Source organism: Pogonomyrmex barbatus, unplaced genomic scaffold (assembly GCF_055798465.1).
Source record: "Pogonomyrmex barbatus isolate J1 unplaced genomic scaffold, ASM5579846v1 scaffold3, whole genome shotgun sequence".
Lineage (NCBI taxonomy): Eukaryota > Metazoa > Arthropoda > Insecta > Hymenoptera > Formicidae > Pogonomyrmex > Pogonomyrmex barbatus.
In genome coordinates, this window is record NW_028297127.1 from 464712 (window position 1) to 479951 (window position 15240).

The following is a 15240-nucleotide window of genomic DNA, read 5'->3' on the forward strand; positions in this document are numbered from 1 at the left end:
GGTGATACCCATTTGACCACGTTCCGATTGACTACTAGCCATTCACAGGAGCCTAGAATTTTTCCACTGTTCAAGCGCTGTGAGTGGCTAGTAGTCAAACGGGTGTCACGGGTGGGTCCAATCGGACACATTGCCGATTGGTCGATTAAATAAAAAAATTTTTAATAGGCTCAGTAGAAAATTTCTAGGCATCGGCTGATGTGAATGGTGTGTCCGATTGAAAATGTGCGCATCTGGGACCTGGTTCACCTTAGTGTCAGTCCACAATAAGTATTTAATCTTTAAGTCGTAAGAAATTGACCAATCATAGTCGATTATTCTTTTCATATTCGATTATAATTGGTCAATTTCTTACTTCTTAAAGCTTAAATCACCTATTGTGGACCGACACTTACATGAGGATCCAAGCTTATGCTGGATTCAGACCAGCGCGATGACGTGACACGCGATATTCAATGAGCGTATAGCTTTTCTCGGAAATCGTTGCGAGCGCTAAATGGAACACAGTCATAGAAGTTTATAATCGATGGTTTGCGATCCTTTGAGCAGTCCGTTTGTGCATGCGGCTTGCGATACTGTGTGAAGTTGGCCGCGCATCGTGGAAACAAAGTGGATGGTAGTTCATAATCGTCATTCGTGGTTACGTTCCGGTGGCTGTCAGTGCGAGTGTCAATGGTGTCAGTGCCGTCAAATTTTGTTTGATATCTGTTTAAAAACCGCTGACGGGTAATGTTATAGTTATAGGCCACGTAGCGCCATTCTCGAGAAGCGCAGTGCAATGTTGTTTTTGGAAAGCCATCCGGAATAAATTTGATGCGATCATCGTTCTGTCACTTAGGTGAGTAATCTTATACCTGTGGAATTTTGCTTATTTTTATCCTACCGAATGCTTGCGTGATGTTCTCAGATTCGCAAGAGAAGATTGCGCAGTAATAGAGGCCAAAGGTAGCAAAAGATGTTGGCGGGCAGCCAGCCGCGCCATAGCCACATGTATTGCCTTTCGCTAGCTTGTTACAATGTTGACACACTGAGGAACGAGTATTGAACGAGCGTAGATCTCGAATTGCCGCGTGAGGAGTAGGGTGATGATGCAAAATAACTCCAAGACCAGAGAAATGTTTATCGTCCGAGCTTTGGAAAAGATACTAGCCGATCGAGATGTTAAGAAATCGCATCTCTCGCAACTCAGGAAGTCCTGCGAGTCTGCGCTCGGTAAGTCGAGATTTTTTTGAAGCATATACAACAGCATATACTATTTTGTACATGCAGTCTTGATAATTATTAAGCTTTTATTATCATTCATATGTTTTTACTTTTGCAGAGGATCTTCGCAATGAGATTAAAGATGTACCAACTATACAAGGGGAAGAGATGATCTCAAATGCCCTTCCACAGCCAAAGAGTGATTCTAATGTCATCACCGCTGAAAAATACTTCCTGCCGTTTGAATTAGCATGTCAGAGCAAGGCGCCACGTATTGTGGTGACAGCATTAGACTGTCTACAGAAATTAATTGCATATGGTCATCTCACTGGCAATGTGCCAGATTCGACCGAGCCTAACAAGCTGCTAATTGTGCGTATTGTTGAGACAATCTGCGGTTGCTTTACTGGTCCACAGACTGATGAGGGTGTGCAGCTACAAATTATCAAAGCGTTGCTAACTGTAATGACAAGTCAACACGTGGAGGTACATGAGGGTACAGTGTTATTGACTATCCGCACTGTTTACAATGTTTATTTAGCATCGCGCAACCTGGTAAATCAGACAACAGCCCGTGCAACTCTTACACAGATGATCAATGTTATCTTTACACGGATGGAAACTCAGGCTGAAGAGGAGAACATAAGGATTGATGGAGAGCATCAGCAGGAAGTCTCCATAAATGGCGAGACTGAATTGAATGCAGAAAATGCTCTTGGTAATGACATTATTGATTCTCAAACGATTGTCAAGAGTATCCTCAATGACGTAGTGAACTCTATTGTGCCATCGGAAGAGGAAGTTAGTCTGGAGAATGGCAGTCCAGAAGACAACGGTGACGAGGCGGCCACTGAAAATGATAACATGGTTACTGCAAAATTTACTCATGTGCTGCAAAAAGATGCATTTCTCGTGTTTCGTGCTCTCTGCAAACTCTCTATGAAGCCGCTACCAGACGGCACTCCTGATCCAAGATCGCATGAACTCCGTTCTAAGATCTTGTCGCTTCAGTTACTTCTAGGAATCCTGCAGTATGCCGGTCCAGTGCTGCGCTCCAACGAGATGTTTGTTATTGCCATTAAGCAATACTTGTGTGTCGCATTGTCAAAAAATGGTGTGTCTTCGGTACCAGAAGTGTTTGAATTGTCATTGGCGTTATTCCTGGCACTACTCGCACGTTTCAAGATGCACCTCAAAATGCAGATCGAAGTGTTTTTTAAGGAAATCTTTATGAATATCCTCGAGACTTCCAGCAGTTCCTTTGAACACAAATGGATGGTTATACATGCACTTACGAGGATCTGTGCTGATGCTCAGAGCGTTGTCGATATCTACGTCAACTACGATTGTGATCTCTCAGCAGCGAATCTTTTTGAGAGACTTGTCAACGATCTTTCTAAAATTGCTCAGGGTCGACAGGCTCTCGAGTTAGGTGCGTCACCAAATCAGGTACGTCATAAATGGTGAGAAAGGAAGAATGAGATGATAAATATATTTAGAGATACAGAGAATGTTCTTTGAGAAAAAATAGTACATATTTTTTTAATATTATAGCAATTTGCTCTTTTAGGAGAAATCTATGCGTATCCGCGGCCTCGAATGCCTTGTATCTATTTTGAAATGCATGGTGGAATGGAGTCGAGATTTGTATGTGAATCCTAGCGTGCCAGCGGACCAACAACCATTGACAGATCCACCAGACACAGCGCTGGAAACTCCACTGCCACGTTACGGCAGTGCTGGTAGTCTTTCGTCAGCCAATTCTAGTCTGACTGGTAATAAGGAAGTGCCAGATTCACCAGAACAGTACGAAGTGCAAAAACAGCAGAAGGAGGTATGGGAGACTGGCATTGAAATTTTCAGTCGAAAACCTGGCAAAGGCGTACAGTACCTGCAGGAGCAAGGATTGCTCGGTAGTTCACCAGAGGATGTGGCTAGGTGGCTACATTTGGACGAACGGCTCGACAAGACCGCTATTGGAGACTTTTTGGGCGATCATAATCACAACCAGGTAACGAGGAGAAAAATTATAATTATAGACAAATAGACTAGGATTAAAAGATTCTAAATAATGTACTAGATGATATATAATTCGATAATTAATTTGGGTAGTCATTAATTTTGTTATGCCTTTTATACAGGTAATGTACCATTACATTGACCAGATGAATTTTGCTGAACGCGATTTAGTAACCGCACTCAGGTATTTTCTGGAAGGCTTTCGGCTGCCCGGCGAAGCGCAGAAGATCGATCGCTTGATGGAAAAATTTGCTAGTCGTTATTGCGAATGTAATCCTAACAACGGTCTCTTCACAAGTGCAGATACAGCCTATGTTCTTGGCTTTTCAATCATAATGCTGACCACCGATTTGCATTCGCCACAAGTCAAAAATAAAATGACCAAAGAACAGTATATCAGGTAGATATAATAATTTTTAAAATTAATTATAATTGAAAAATTATATTTAGTTTTTTATATTTAGTGTGTCATAAAATTTATATGCATACGATGTATAGTGCAATTTTCTATGTCAGAACAGTGAATTGTTTTAATTTAAAAATTATTGCTTAAACACAATTTTATCAGAAAAGAAAATTATGTCTAACACAAGAAATCATATTGTACATTTTATATGAAATATTTGTATATAATTATTTATGTTGAGAAAGATGTGTTAATATCAAGTTAACGTATTTACGTTAATTTTTTTCTATATTCTGTTATTTTGTAATAATTAATAATACGCTCTTAGTAGTGACTTTTTATGTGAGATATATCAAGAAATATTGAAGGATCTTTTTTTTTGTCAGGCTTAATCGGCGCATCAGTGATAACGAGGATCTTCCTGAGGAATATCTTTCCAAAATTTATGACGAAATTGCCGGCAATGAAATTAAGATGAAGTCGAACCCGAATAATAGTCGGCTCGCCGGTAAACAGTTGATCTCTAGCGAGAAGAAGCGACGATTATTATGGAATATGGAAATGGAAGTAATCTCCACAGCAGCGAAGAACTTGATGGAATCTGTCAGTCACGTTCAAGCACCGTTTACCACGGCAAAACATCTGGAACATGTACGACCGATGTTCAAAATAGCTTGGACGCCATTCCTCGCGGCCTTTAGCGTTGGCCTTCAAGACTGCGATGATCCGGAAATCGCATCGCTCTGCTTGGATGGTATCAGGTAAGAGAAGACTTTGGAATAAAAGCAAACAGATTCATCATCATTGTGTCTTTCATGTTTTATATTATTTGTATGTTATATACGACAGGTGTGCCATTCGTATCGCTTGCATTTTTCACATGAGCCTCGAGCGCGACGCCTACGTGCAAGCGTTGGCGAGATTCACTTTGTTGACGGCGAATTCGCCCATTACTGAGATGAAGGCAAAGAACATCGATACTATCAAAACTCTCATTACAGTAGCTCACACTGATGGCAATTATCTAGGTAGTTCGTGGCTTGATGTTGTCAAATGCATCTCTCAATTGGAATTGGCGCAGCTGATCGGTACCGGAGTGCGGCCACAGTTATTGGGTCCACCATCAAAACCGCATTTTTCATCGCCATTAGCGAACTTCGGCAATCTCACACACTCTGCTAGTTCACATCAGACTAATAATCTTAATCTGAGTTCGTTGGACCCCAGCGTGAAGGAATCGATTGGCGAAACTAGTTCACAGAGCGTTGTCGTAGCGGTTGATCGTATCTTCACTGGTTCGACGAGACTCGATGGCGATGCCATTGTCGAATTTGTCAAGGCTCTCTGTCAGGTCTTTCTTTCTTAAACTATTAGTGATTTTTATGTAATATAAATTACGTAACGTAAATATTTAGTAACGATAAGTAATAATTAGGTATCCCTCGAGGAGCTGGCACATCCTACACAACCGCGTATGTTTTCTCTTACGAAGATCGTTGAGATCTCGTATTACAACATGGGTCGTATTAGGCTGCAGTGGTCCAGAATCTGGCAAGTTCTCGGCGATCATTTCGACAGAGTAGGATGCAGTCCTCGACAGGATATTGCATTTTTTGCAGTGGATTCTTTGAGACAACTGGCCACTAAATTTATTGAAAAAGGCGAGTTTGCCAATTTTAGATTCCAGAAAGACTTTCTCAGGCCATTTGAACACATCATGAAGAAAAATAGGTAATATATATTTTAATTCTTTTAATTAATTAATCTGTCTTGATTTATTTAATGGAAATAATTATTTAATCAAATTTATATTTTAACAATTTGTATGATATAATTTTATTTAATGTGATTCAGATCGCCTGTGATTAGAGATATGGTTGTGAGATGCGTGGCGCAGATTGTTCATTCACAAGCGCCCAACATTAGATCCGGTTGGAAAAACATCTTTAGTGTTTTTCATCATGCGGCCAGCGATCGTGATGAGTCTGTCGTCGAATTGGCCTTTTCTATGACCGGCAAGATTATTAGTGAGTGAGAATGCATGTCTTGGAGAATGTCACTACTTGTGTTGCTTTTTTAGCCGTCATTTAAAGTGATATATTTAAACGGATATTGATATTAATTCTGTTATTAATTCGCATATATGTCCACAGATGAGCTCTATGCAGAGGACTTTAGCATTATGGTGGATTCCTTCCAGGACGCCGTTAAATGCCTTAGTGAATTCGCATGCAACGCGTCTTTTCCGGATACTAGTATGGAGGCGATCCGGCTAATACGTTCCTGCGCATCTTATATCGATGCGAATCCCAATCTTTTTGCTGAGGGCATGATGGATGACAGCGGAATAGTCTCCGAGGAAGATCGAGCTTGGGTATCGTTATTCACTTTATTAGTTTAAGCTTGTTTACACTTTATGTTTAAAGCTTGAATCATTCGATATGGTCTTTATCTTTATCCTTTTTTTTTCCTTTCAGGTGAGAGGATGGTTCCCGCTATTGTTTGAATTATCTTGCGTTGTGAGTAGATGTAAGCTGGATGTCAGGACGCGCGCATTGACAGTACTCTTTGATGTCGTTAAAACCCATGGTGCATCTTTCAAACCCCATTGGTGGAAAGATCTCTTTCAAGTTCTTTTTAGGATCTTTGACAATATGAAGCTGCCTGAACAGCACACCGAGGTTCATACAATTTCTAAGATAAAATTTATCTTTAAAAAAAAGGAAATTTCCTTTAGAGATTGTACATTTAAATAAATAAATTATTAAATATTGCAGAAAGCTGAATGGATGACAACAACATGCAATCATGCATTATATGCCATCGTGGATGTGTTTTCACAGTTTTACGATATTTTGGGTCCCTTATTGCTAGAGCAGCTATATTTTCAACTTCTCTGGTGTGTTCAACAGGATAACGAACAATTGGCACGATCGGGCACCAATTGTTTGGAGAATCTAGTTATCAGCAATGGCATTAAATTTGATGAACAGACTTGGGAAAAGACTTGCCAATGCGTTCTGGACATTTTCGAGAGCACTTTACCGTCTGCGTTGCTCACATGGAAACCACATTCGCCCAAGGAATCTGATCTTGACGTGATTATCGGCGAGTCCGACGGTCTTCATGTTGGTATCCTAAAGCGAAGCAACAGCGTGCAGAGTTTGAACACCGAGACATTGCCAAAGGCGAAGCTCTTCTCCGCATTACAAATAAAATGCGTGGTCCAACTTGAATTAATACAGACTATCGACAATATCGTCTTTTATCCGGCGACATCACGTAAAGAAGATCAGGAGAATCTGGCACTTGCACAGGCTGACATGCTGAACGGCAAGTCGTCGGAGCTTGTAAAGTGAGTGTTCCATTACTGTGTCAACAGTTGATAACTTATAGTACGTGTAATGTAAATTGTTTTTAGGGCCGGCGCTGATCAGCAAAAGGAGGAACAGGGCATGTATTGCGCCCTGACGACTAACCATCTCCTGCAGTTGATAGAATGTTTGCTGCGATCGCATCGCTTCGCCAAAAGTTTCAATTCGGATCACGAACAGCGTAATGTGCTGTGGAAAGCTAGCTTTCGTGGTAATATGAAGCCAAACCTGTTGAAACAGGAAACGCAGTCGCTCGCATGCGCATTGCGTATCCTCTTTAAGATGTATAGCGACGAGGCGCACCGTGCAGATTGGTCCAAAGTCGAAACGCGTCTAATTGAGGTGGCATGCGAGGCTCTTGAGTATTTCCTGGCACTCGCCAGCGAAGCCCATCGCGACGCTTGGACTCCGATTTTGTTATTGCTACTCACACGTATCCTCAAGATGAGTGATCATCGCTTTGCAGTTCATGCCTCTAACTGCTATCCTTCTCTCTGCGAAGTTATGTGTTTTGACCTCAAGCCTGAGCTCAGATCAGTGCTGCGTAGATTCTTTCTCAGAATCGGGCCAGTCTTCAGAATCACGCAGCAGCAGTGATGGCTAGTGAATAGCAATGGACTATCAACGGGTACTTAAAATTATTTCGAATGAAATCGATTAAATTACTGTAACGTTGGCAAGAGAGATGATATTGTATACCTGTCTCTATCCCAACAATAGGATTGTAATTAAATGTAAAGCATGATTAGATACTTTGGCTCATGTTAAATTATTCATATACGAACCAACAATTTCATATAAATTTTTATATTGTGTTGAATTAACATATTCGCATTATTTTCATTCAGTTCATGCACCAATTTGTTATTATCCTTCTACATAACGCTAAATGTTTATTATATTTGTTCAATGTGTATTTTTTGCGAGCAATATGATGACATAACGATTTATTATTAATAAATATAAGCTTTTAATATAATTGGTTAATCTTTTATTGGATAATTATACATAATATACACACACACACACACACACACACACACACACACACACACACACACATATATGTACATACATACATATATAAAATTGATATTTATATCCTACATTTAGCACTAAATGTATGACAAAAATGTACATTGCTGTGTATATTTTTGCGCTATATTTATCACAAAAGTCATTGGATCGTATGTGAATGATTTAATATCACATGTACACATGCGCCTATGTAATATAATGAAAGTGTGTGCGTGTGTGTGTGTGTGTGCGCGCGCGTGTGTGTACACACATGAAAAAATTGTTCCAATATATACTGTCAATACTGAAAATCTATAATACACGTTACATATGTCGGAAATATGTTGGAAGTATATATCGCAGTGTATATTGGAATCGAATCATGGAAAATTGGGAATCAGAAATATACATATATCTTTGTCCAATAAAAAGTTGACTTTAGGATTTAATATTCAAGTGCGCTAATTAATTTTGCAATTTTTCATTTTCACATCATTTAATATCTTAAAGAAAAAGACTTACTGATATATTTATTAGTGATTGATGTGGAAATCTGATTTAAAGATCTGACAGTTAAAAGTATACACTTTTGTTGACTGTTAATTCATTTAGTTAATATCTTGTGTAAACCGACGAATTTTTTAAATTTTATTTGAAGCTTAAAAGAGAGAGGTAAAGCAGAACTGTTGCAGATTCCCATATGTCTCGACATACCGTGAGATGTATATATTATAAATAGTGATTGAATAGGTAGGTAGATAGATATTGTGAGAGAAGCAGTAGTCTTTTAATTTCAGAGAAGAGAAACGAGAAAGAGAGGGGGAGAGAAGAAAGTATGAGTATGTGAATGAAACAGGAAGAAACATGTACTACTATCAATACGTAGAAGTTCTCTATCTCTAGGGCGTCCAGAACACTAGAATCATGAACACTAGAATTATTGCATATGTATATTTGTGTCGGAACAAGAAATATAACTTATATATATAAAATTAATATATATATATAGTAATTTCTTGTGTTATTTGACGTGATTCGAGATCTTATTTAAATAAATTCGAAGAAAAATTAGTATCTTGTGTGCATACAAGATTATTCTTTTGCGCCTCTTTCTTGCCTTTATCTCTCCTCATTTTTTTTTTGCTCCCTTATTGTTTTCTCTCTATTCTCCTTTTTTCTCCCTTCCTTTATTCATTGACGTAGTTCAGGGGCCCTATTCTTGAAATCGTATCGCATGCGAAAATTCTATAATATATGTCACATATACACTATAGGATTTTCGTGCGCGTATGTTTCAGGAATGGAGCCCCAAGGCGTCAGCTGTTCTCCAGGTGAAAAATTGGCGGGAAATCGACGAACGAAACCACGATACATTATGGCACCGTCGAAGCTCCACTGGCAGGACGAAGTATACGTCCGCAAACAATTTCGGACAAAGTGACTAATATTTTTCATATTCGTTCGGCTGTCTCCGCCTTCTCTCCACCATCGTGATGACGACGTCGCGTGTCGCCGTTCAGCTCGGCAAAGAGGAGGTTAGTTACCGCGCATGTGATCCGGTCTGTGTTTCGTAATCCAGCACGATCTCTGGTTATAGGTGTCCGCATCTTCTGCAAAATTGCGTCACTCTCCAAGAAACTTGCCGCAGCATCTGAAGGTTTGTGCAATTGAACGACTGTTGTAACGAGATACATGATTTCATGTATCACGAATTATAAATAACAAAGATCCAAATAAATTTTTGTTTTTAATCTTCAACTCGAATCGAATTTACTTATTGCGATCAGTCCGGTTTGCATTGGAGTTTCTTTCTGCTTAGAGTGATATATTAAGTTTGTTTTATTTAGTTAAACTTGTATTGTTTATCTTTCCTTTTTTTTTTCTAATGTAAACAGAGAAAGAAAAGGAAAATAATGCAAAATGTTTAGCTAAAAAGAATGGATTTATTTCTTTATCTTTGCTATTTTTTGGGGGAGTTTTTCTTATTCTAATATAATATTTTTAAGTGAATGATTTAAGTGAATTTTTTAATGTTTAATTGTATTGTATACATAATTGTATATTGTATATTGTATACATAATTGACTCACATAAAAAAAAATTATAATGAAAGATATATATTTCATATTTGATTTGAAGAAAATTCAAGTGCTTGTGACTTCAAAAATCACTGATTTAATATTGATATATTTATTTCATATTTATTGAATATTTAATATTTAATAACTCAGCTTCTGTTTTTGAATTCTATGAACACCATTATTATTAATTTCTTATTTTTCTGAAGGAGAAGTTGGAACAACCAAGACCTGAAAGAGAACCTGATATAAAAACTTTGCCTTCAATTATCTTCAACGGTCGTATTCAATATGTGGATGACTTCTTTAAATGCGCTCAGATCTGTGATGATCTCATGTGAGTAGGGAAGACACAGAATATTTTTCAAAAATAGGCATAAAGACAGAAAAATCTGTAATAAAATGCAAATAGCATAGTAATAAAATATAAATATAAGCATGAAAAATAAAAACAAATAATAAAAAAAAATTAAAAGGATATGAATTTTTTTATTTATATTTCTAATTTTTCTTCCAGACAAGCAGTGAAGCACAATCAGAAAGAATTTGTGCCAGTAGGTTTTGATTTAGAGTGGCCTTTCAACTTCCAAACTGGCAGTGGAAAAACAGCGTTGGTGCAGATCTGTCTGGAAGACAGTGTGTGTTATCTTTTATATATTTATTCATTGAAGAAGCTTCCAGCAGCATTCGTGGAACTCCTGTGTCACTCAAAAGTTAAACTTGTTGGAGTCAATGTTAAGAAGTTAGTAGTTATTTTTTAATATAATTCCATGTTTTGAGAATAATTTTATTTAAGATACATGATAAACTAATTCCAAAGAGACTTTGTTTGAATCATACATAAATCATACCATATTGTAAATTTGTTTTTCAATATGTTAGAGAAACTAAGATAGCTTAAGGCTCCGTTTTCTCACGGCGCGACATGAGTCATATGACGTCAGAGGTGAGAAATAGTTTCTCGCGCTTTATTTTGTACTTTTTCCTTAAAAACATATTTTCATATTTTTAAGGGAAAAGTACAAAATAAGGCTATACGGCACCAGAAACTTTTTGCATGTCATTTCTCGTTTTTGACGTCATAATTCAATATGACTGAAGCGAGAAAGTCGAACCTTAAAAGCATAAAATAATTTTTATCTTGACGTGCATCCAAATAGATCTTAATGATAACAATAAGATAACAATAAGAAATAATAAAATACAATAAGAAAGACATAATATGAAACTGTTTTTGTAAAAGAAAAAAATATAATTTCATTGTTAGATAAAAGTAAACTCTTACTTAAATACATTATTAAAATTTTCTATTATTATTAATAGCTTAAAGGATTCTCAAAATTTTTAGGATTCTTGATTACTAAAACGACATCGCAAGTGCATTTGTTTTCTGTTAGTCCTTCATACGGAATTGATCAGTGTTAAAAGATTTCTCGTTATCACATTTAGCTTAATTTATCGAGAATCAGTAAATTCTGTGTAGGCGGTAATATCAAAGCGTAGTCATTAGCATACCATATATATTTTCTTTATTTAAATACATTGCGTTATCTGTTATTCTGTCAGCAATAATCATTGTTTCATTACTTTACAAATTTCGTTCCGCGTTATCTGTGCTATTTTACGAGCACTTCTTTGTACAAAATATATATAATTAATAATCACATATTTGATATTTTGCAGCGACGTGTGGAAACTCGGGAGAGATTTTAAAGAGTTCCCTGCTCAGAAAGTGGTAGAGAATAATTGTCTCGATTGCGGAACGTACGCCAATAAAGTATTAAAGCGATCTTGCCGTTGGAGTTTGGAAAGATTGACTGCTTACTTGGTATTATATTTTATTTTGCCCAATTCCTTTGCATTTTCATAGATAAGATTAGAATTGAAACAAAATTCTTCATGTATCTAGTTGAGGAAGAAAATCAGCAAAGATCCCGAAGTTCGAATGAGTAAATGGCATATACAACCCCTCAGTCACGCCCAGAAGAATTACGCTGCCACGGATGCTTATGTATGTGTAATTTGTCACAAATATGCTGTGATGTTAAGGCTCGGAGTTTTTTCGCCACAACTATATTGTTTATATGATGATGATCGTAGGCGAGAAATGACATGTAATAAATTAATTGCTATGTACAGCTATTTTTTAATTTTCTCTTAAAAATTTAATAATTTCCTGATCCTGAAACTTGTAAAATGTGCGAGAAATTAAGACAATCCAATCTGTCACGTACAAATGTAAAATAATTAATAATAAAATAATTCTTGAAATAAATAATCAGTTTTTAGTCATGCTCATGCGATTGAGGAATGAACCATTATTTTAGGAATTATTTTACATTTCTACGTGAAAAATCGGATGTCTCAATTTTTCGCACATTTTACAAGTTTCAGGATCATGATATTATTATGTTTATTATGTTTTTAAGAGAAAATTAAAAACTAAAGCTGTAACAATTAATTTATTGAATATTATTTCTCACTTATGATGTTATAAAATCGATATAGATATCGAGAGAATTGAGTCTTATCCTAATAAAATCATGAAATATCAATAGTACTCTAAGGTGATCCGACCACTCTTAAACTGTGGAACATCGTTTGCAACACGAGTGTGAATAGTCGTTTTCGATGTATTTTTGCTTGCTGAATTTGAGAAAAAATAGCGTCAAAGAAATAAAGCTTTCAAAATTGTAGCTTTTTGCCTCTTTGATACCATTTTTCTCAAATTGTGACGTGATAGCCAACTTTTATCAACGGATTTGTATTCATCACCTTAGAGTATTTAATTTCGCTGACCATTTTGACTATCATAATCATTGATTTGATCCCATTATAACGTATCATTGGACTCGTCTCGACGAGAAGAATCGAATGAAATCATTAATTCATAGTTCAATTTTCGGTCAGTTTTTGACATATTCTTTTATATTTTTGTCAAAGAATAAGAAGCATTTAAAATAATTTCTTTTACATGCAGGTATCTCTTCTTCTTTACATGACACTTCAAGCAAAAGAAAAGAAGAATTAAAAACAATGAATACTCATTGAATCCTTCATTTTAATATTCTTGTTTTTCGACTTTAAAAACATTCAAATTAACGTCACTGAATGTCATCAAGATGCGTTCACAAGTGGTAAAAGTTTTATTAGCCGGTCGGTTACCGTACGGGGTTGGTCTACGATTGCAGAAGACTTTAGCAAATCGGCATCATCAGCACACGGACGAAACTGCAAATACTCTAGTGCTCTTGGAGCACGAGCCGGTGTACACGGTAGGGATACGGGACAAGAGGTACACCGAGAAAGATGAGAGCAAACTGAGGAGCTTCGGCGCGGAGTTTTGGAGGACGAATCGCGGCGGTTTAATCACCTTCCACGGGCCCGGTCAATTGGTGGCTTATCCGGTGCTAGATCTGAAGCAATTTCACACAAGCATTAGATGGTACGTGCAACAGGTAGAACGTATGGTGATTCGCGTCTGCGCCGAGTTTGGTATCAAGGCCGAGACTTCGCCAGATACTGGAGTTTGGGTTGGCGATCGCAAGATCTGTGCTATAGGCATTCATGGTAGTCGTTATATCACTACCCACGGTCTCGCACTCAATTGCAACACCGATCTCAAATGGTTCGATCATATCGTGCCCTGCGGCATCGAGGGCAAAGGTGTGACTAGTATCTCTAGAGAACTGGACATGAACGTTACGTTCCTTGACGTGTTACCGATTTTTAGGAACGCTTTCAGCGATCAGTTCGAGTGCGAGTTGATCGAGTATCCGCTCGGTGAGGCCTCGCAACTGTTACGAGATGCACGTCGTAGCACGTAGCGTTTTAAGAATATAATAGTTGTAAATATAATTTGATTTTTAAAAAATAATTAGCTTGTGAGTTTAACAGAAAATGTGCCTCGTTTTTTATCTGTTTAAGATAACAATGTTAAAGATGGTATTTTTTGATTCTTTTAGAATTCTGAAATATAAAGATTAAATAAATATGAATATAAATATTTATATATTTATATATAAATATATAAATATATAAATATATAAATATATTTTAGATTATTATAATAATGCATAGAATGCAAATGAAAAAAAATTTTAATGAAACAATATTAAAAATGACAAATCTTTTAAGATGTTATATATATATGGAATTTTAAAATTTCGATAAAATAATACTTGTAAATTATTACCATAGAAATTGTGAATTTGTATAAATTTATATTAAAAAAAATAAAAATAAATCTTGTAAAACTAATGTAAAAGAATCAATTTATATTTTGAAGAGAAGTACTTAGTTCAAGTTCTTATTTAAAAGCAAATCAAAAGCAGAAAATGAAAATTAATTTAACATTAAGCTCAGAAGAATTTAATTGATATATTCAGCTTTTATACACAGGATCCCGTCAAGACCATAACAACGCTTAAGGATAAATTCCTAAGATCATTTTGAAACGAAAATCCTAATACCAAAATGTCGAGGCTATAATGCTTTCTGAATTGATTAGGATTTTCCTCTCAAAATGAGGAATCTCATTAGGCGTGTTACGGTCTTTACGGGAGACTCTGTACGCGCGTGCGCGCAATGTAATTTAAATAACACTCATTAATTATATAGTATTATTCCGTGTGCCAGGTAGTGTGCAAATACACAGCTCATGGTTCACGACTCATTGATCGGTATTCATAGTTGATTCTTATTTCAAAACTGTCCTTAAGTAAATGTTTTAAGATACCAATACGGTTCCTGTAATTGGTGGATAACATCTTAAGATAATACTTTAGAAAAATTAGATTGTCTTGAATAAAATAAAAATCGATTATGAATATCAATCATTGACATATGTTTATCCAAAAGACGACGTTGATTAGTTTTATTCAGTAATCATTGCTTTACTAAGCATTATAGAAAAACATAATTCTTTCGACTTAATTTCTTATAAGGAATACGTTAACGAATAACGTTATATAATTAGCAGGATGTTATTTAAGTTACGTGCACACACAACATATATATAGAGAGCTTAATAAAATATTCTCTGAAGTTTGTATACAATATATTACTTGTGCACAATTTATTTCTACAGTCAGACCAAATTATCAAATGTATTTTGCAATTGAAAAGTAAAATTATTTATAAT

General features: G+C 36.3%; 3 protein-coding genes across 4 annotated transcripts; all 3 read left to right on the top strand.

The window, feature by feature from the left end:
* Window positions 1-558: 558 nt before the first annotated feature.
* On the top strand, window positions 559-9093 carry Sec71 (ADP ribosylation factor guanine nucleotide exchange factor Sec71). The gene is made up of 13 exons (XM_011643277.2): window positions 559-838; window positions 908-1212; window positions 1322-2652; window positions 2774-3214; window positions 3345-3622; window positions 4015-4389; window positions 4478-4979; window positions 5064-5359; window positions 5483-5655; window positions 5782-6002; window positions 6106-6309; window positions 6406-6983; window positions 7050-9093. The coding sequence occupies exons 2-13, from the start codon at window positions 1086-1088 to the stop codon at window positions 7597-7599; spliced, it is 5076 nt and encodes a 1691-aa protein (XP_011641579.2). The 5' UTR covers window positions 559-838; window positions 908-1085; the 3' UTR covers window positions 7600-9093.
* Window positions 9094-9225: 132 nt separating this feature from the next.
* On the top strand, window positions 9226-13219 carry WRNexo (WRN RecQ like helicase). 2 transcript variants are annotated; one of them, XM_011643275.3, is made up of 7 exons: window positions 9226-9554; window positions 9617-9676; window positions 10307-10434; window positions 10615-10839; window positions 11781-11925; window positions 12007-12108; window positions 13078-13219. In XM_011643275.3, exons 1-7 carry the CDS (start codon window positions 9513-9515, stop codon window positions 13126-13128), a joined length of 753 nt encoding a protein of 250 aa, XP_011641577.2. In that variant the 5' UTR covers window positions 9226-9512; the 3' UTR covers window positions 13129-13219. The 2 variants fall into 2 exon arrangements, with proteins under 2 accessions (XP_011641577.2, XP_011641576.2); XM_011643274.3 differs by lacking the exon at window positions 13078-13219 and having other exon boundaries at window positions 12007-12793.
* On the top strand, window positions 13220-15157 carry Lipt2 (Lipoyl(octanoyl) transferase 2). Its single transcript, XM_011643276.2, has one exon. The coding sequence runs from the start codon at window positions 13220-13222 to the stop codon at window positions 13922-13924; it is 705 nt and encodes a 234-aa protein (XP_011641578.2). The 3' UTR covers window positions 13925-15157.
* Window positions 15158-15240: the final 83 nt, after the last annotated feature.

Coding starts and splice junctions, on each gene's coding strand:
- WRNexo (XM_011643274.3), top strand. CDS start 9,513: ATGACGACGTCGCGTGTCGCCGTTCAGCTCGGCAAAGAGGAG. Junction 9,555..9,616: donor TTCAGCTCGGCAAAGAGGAG/GTTAGTTACCGC, acceptor CTCTGGTTATAG/GTGTCCGCATCTTCTGCAAA. Junction 9,677..10,306: donor ACTTGCCGCAGCATCTGAAG/GTTTGTGCAATT, acceptor ATTTTTCTGAAG/GAGAAGTTGGAACAACCAAG.
- Sec71 (XM_011643277.2), top strand. CDS start 1,086: ATGATGCAAAATAACTCCAAGACCAGAGAAATGTTTATCGTCCGAGCT. Junction 3,623..4,014: donor ACCAAAGAACAGTATATCAG/GTAGATATAATA, acceptor TTTTTTTGTCAG/GCTTAATCGGCGCATCAGTG. Junction 6,310..6,405: donor TGCCTGAACAGCACACCGAG/GTTCATACAATT, acceptor TAAATATTGCAG/AAAGCTGAATGGATGACAAC.
- Lipt2 (XM_011643276.2), top strand. CDS start 13,220: ATGCGTTCACAAGTGGTAAAAGTTTTATTAGCCGGTCGGTTACCGTAC.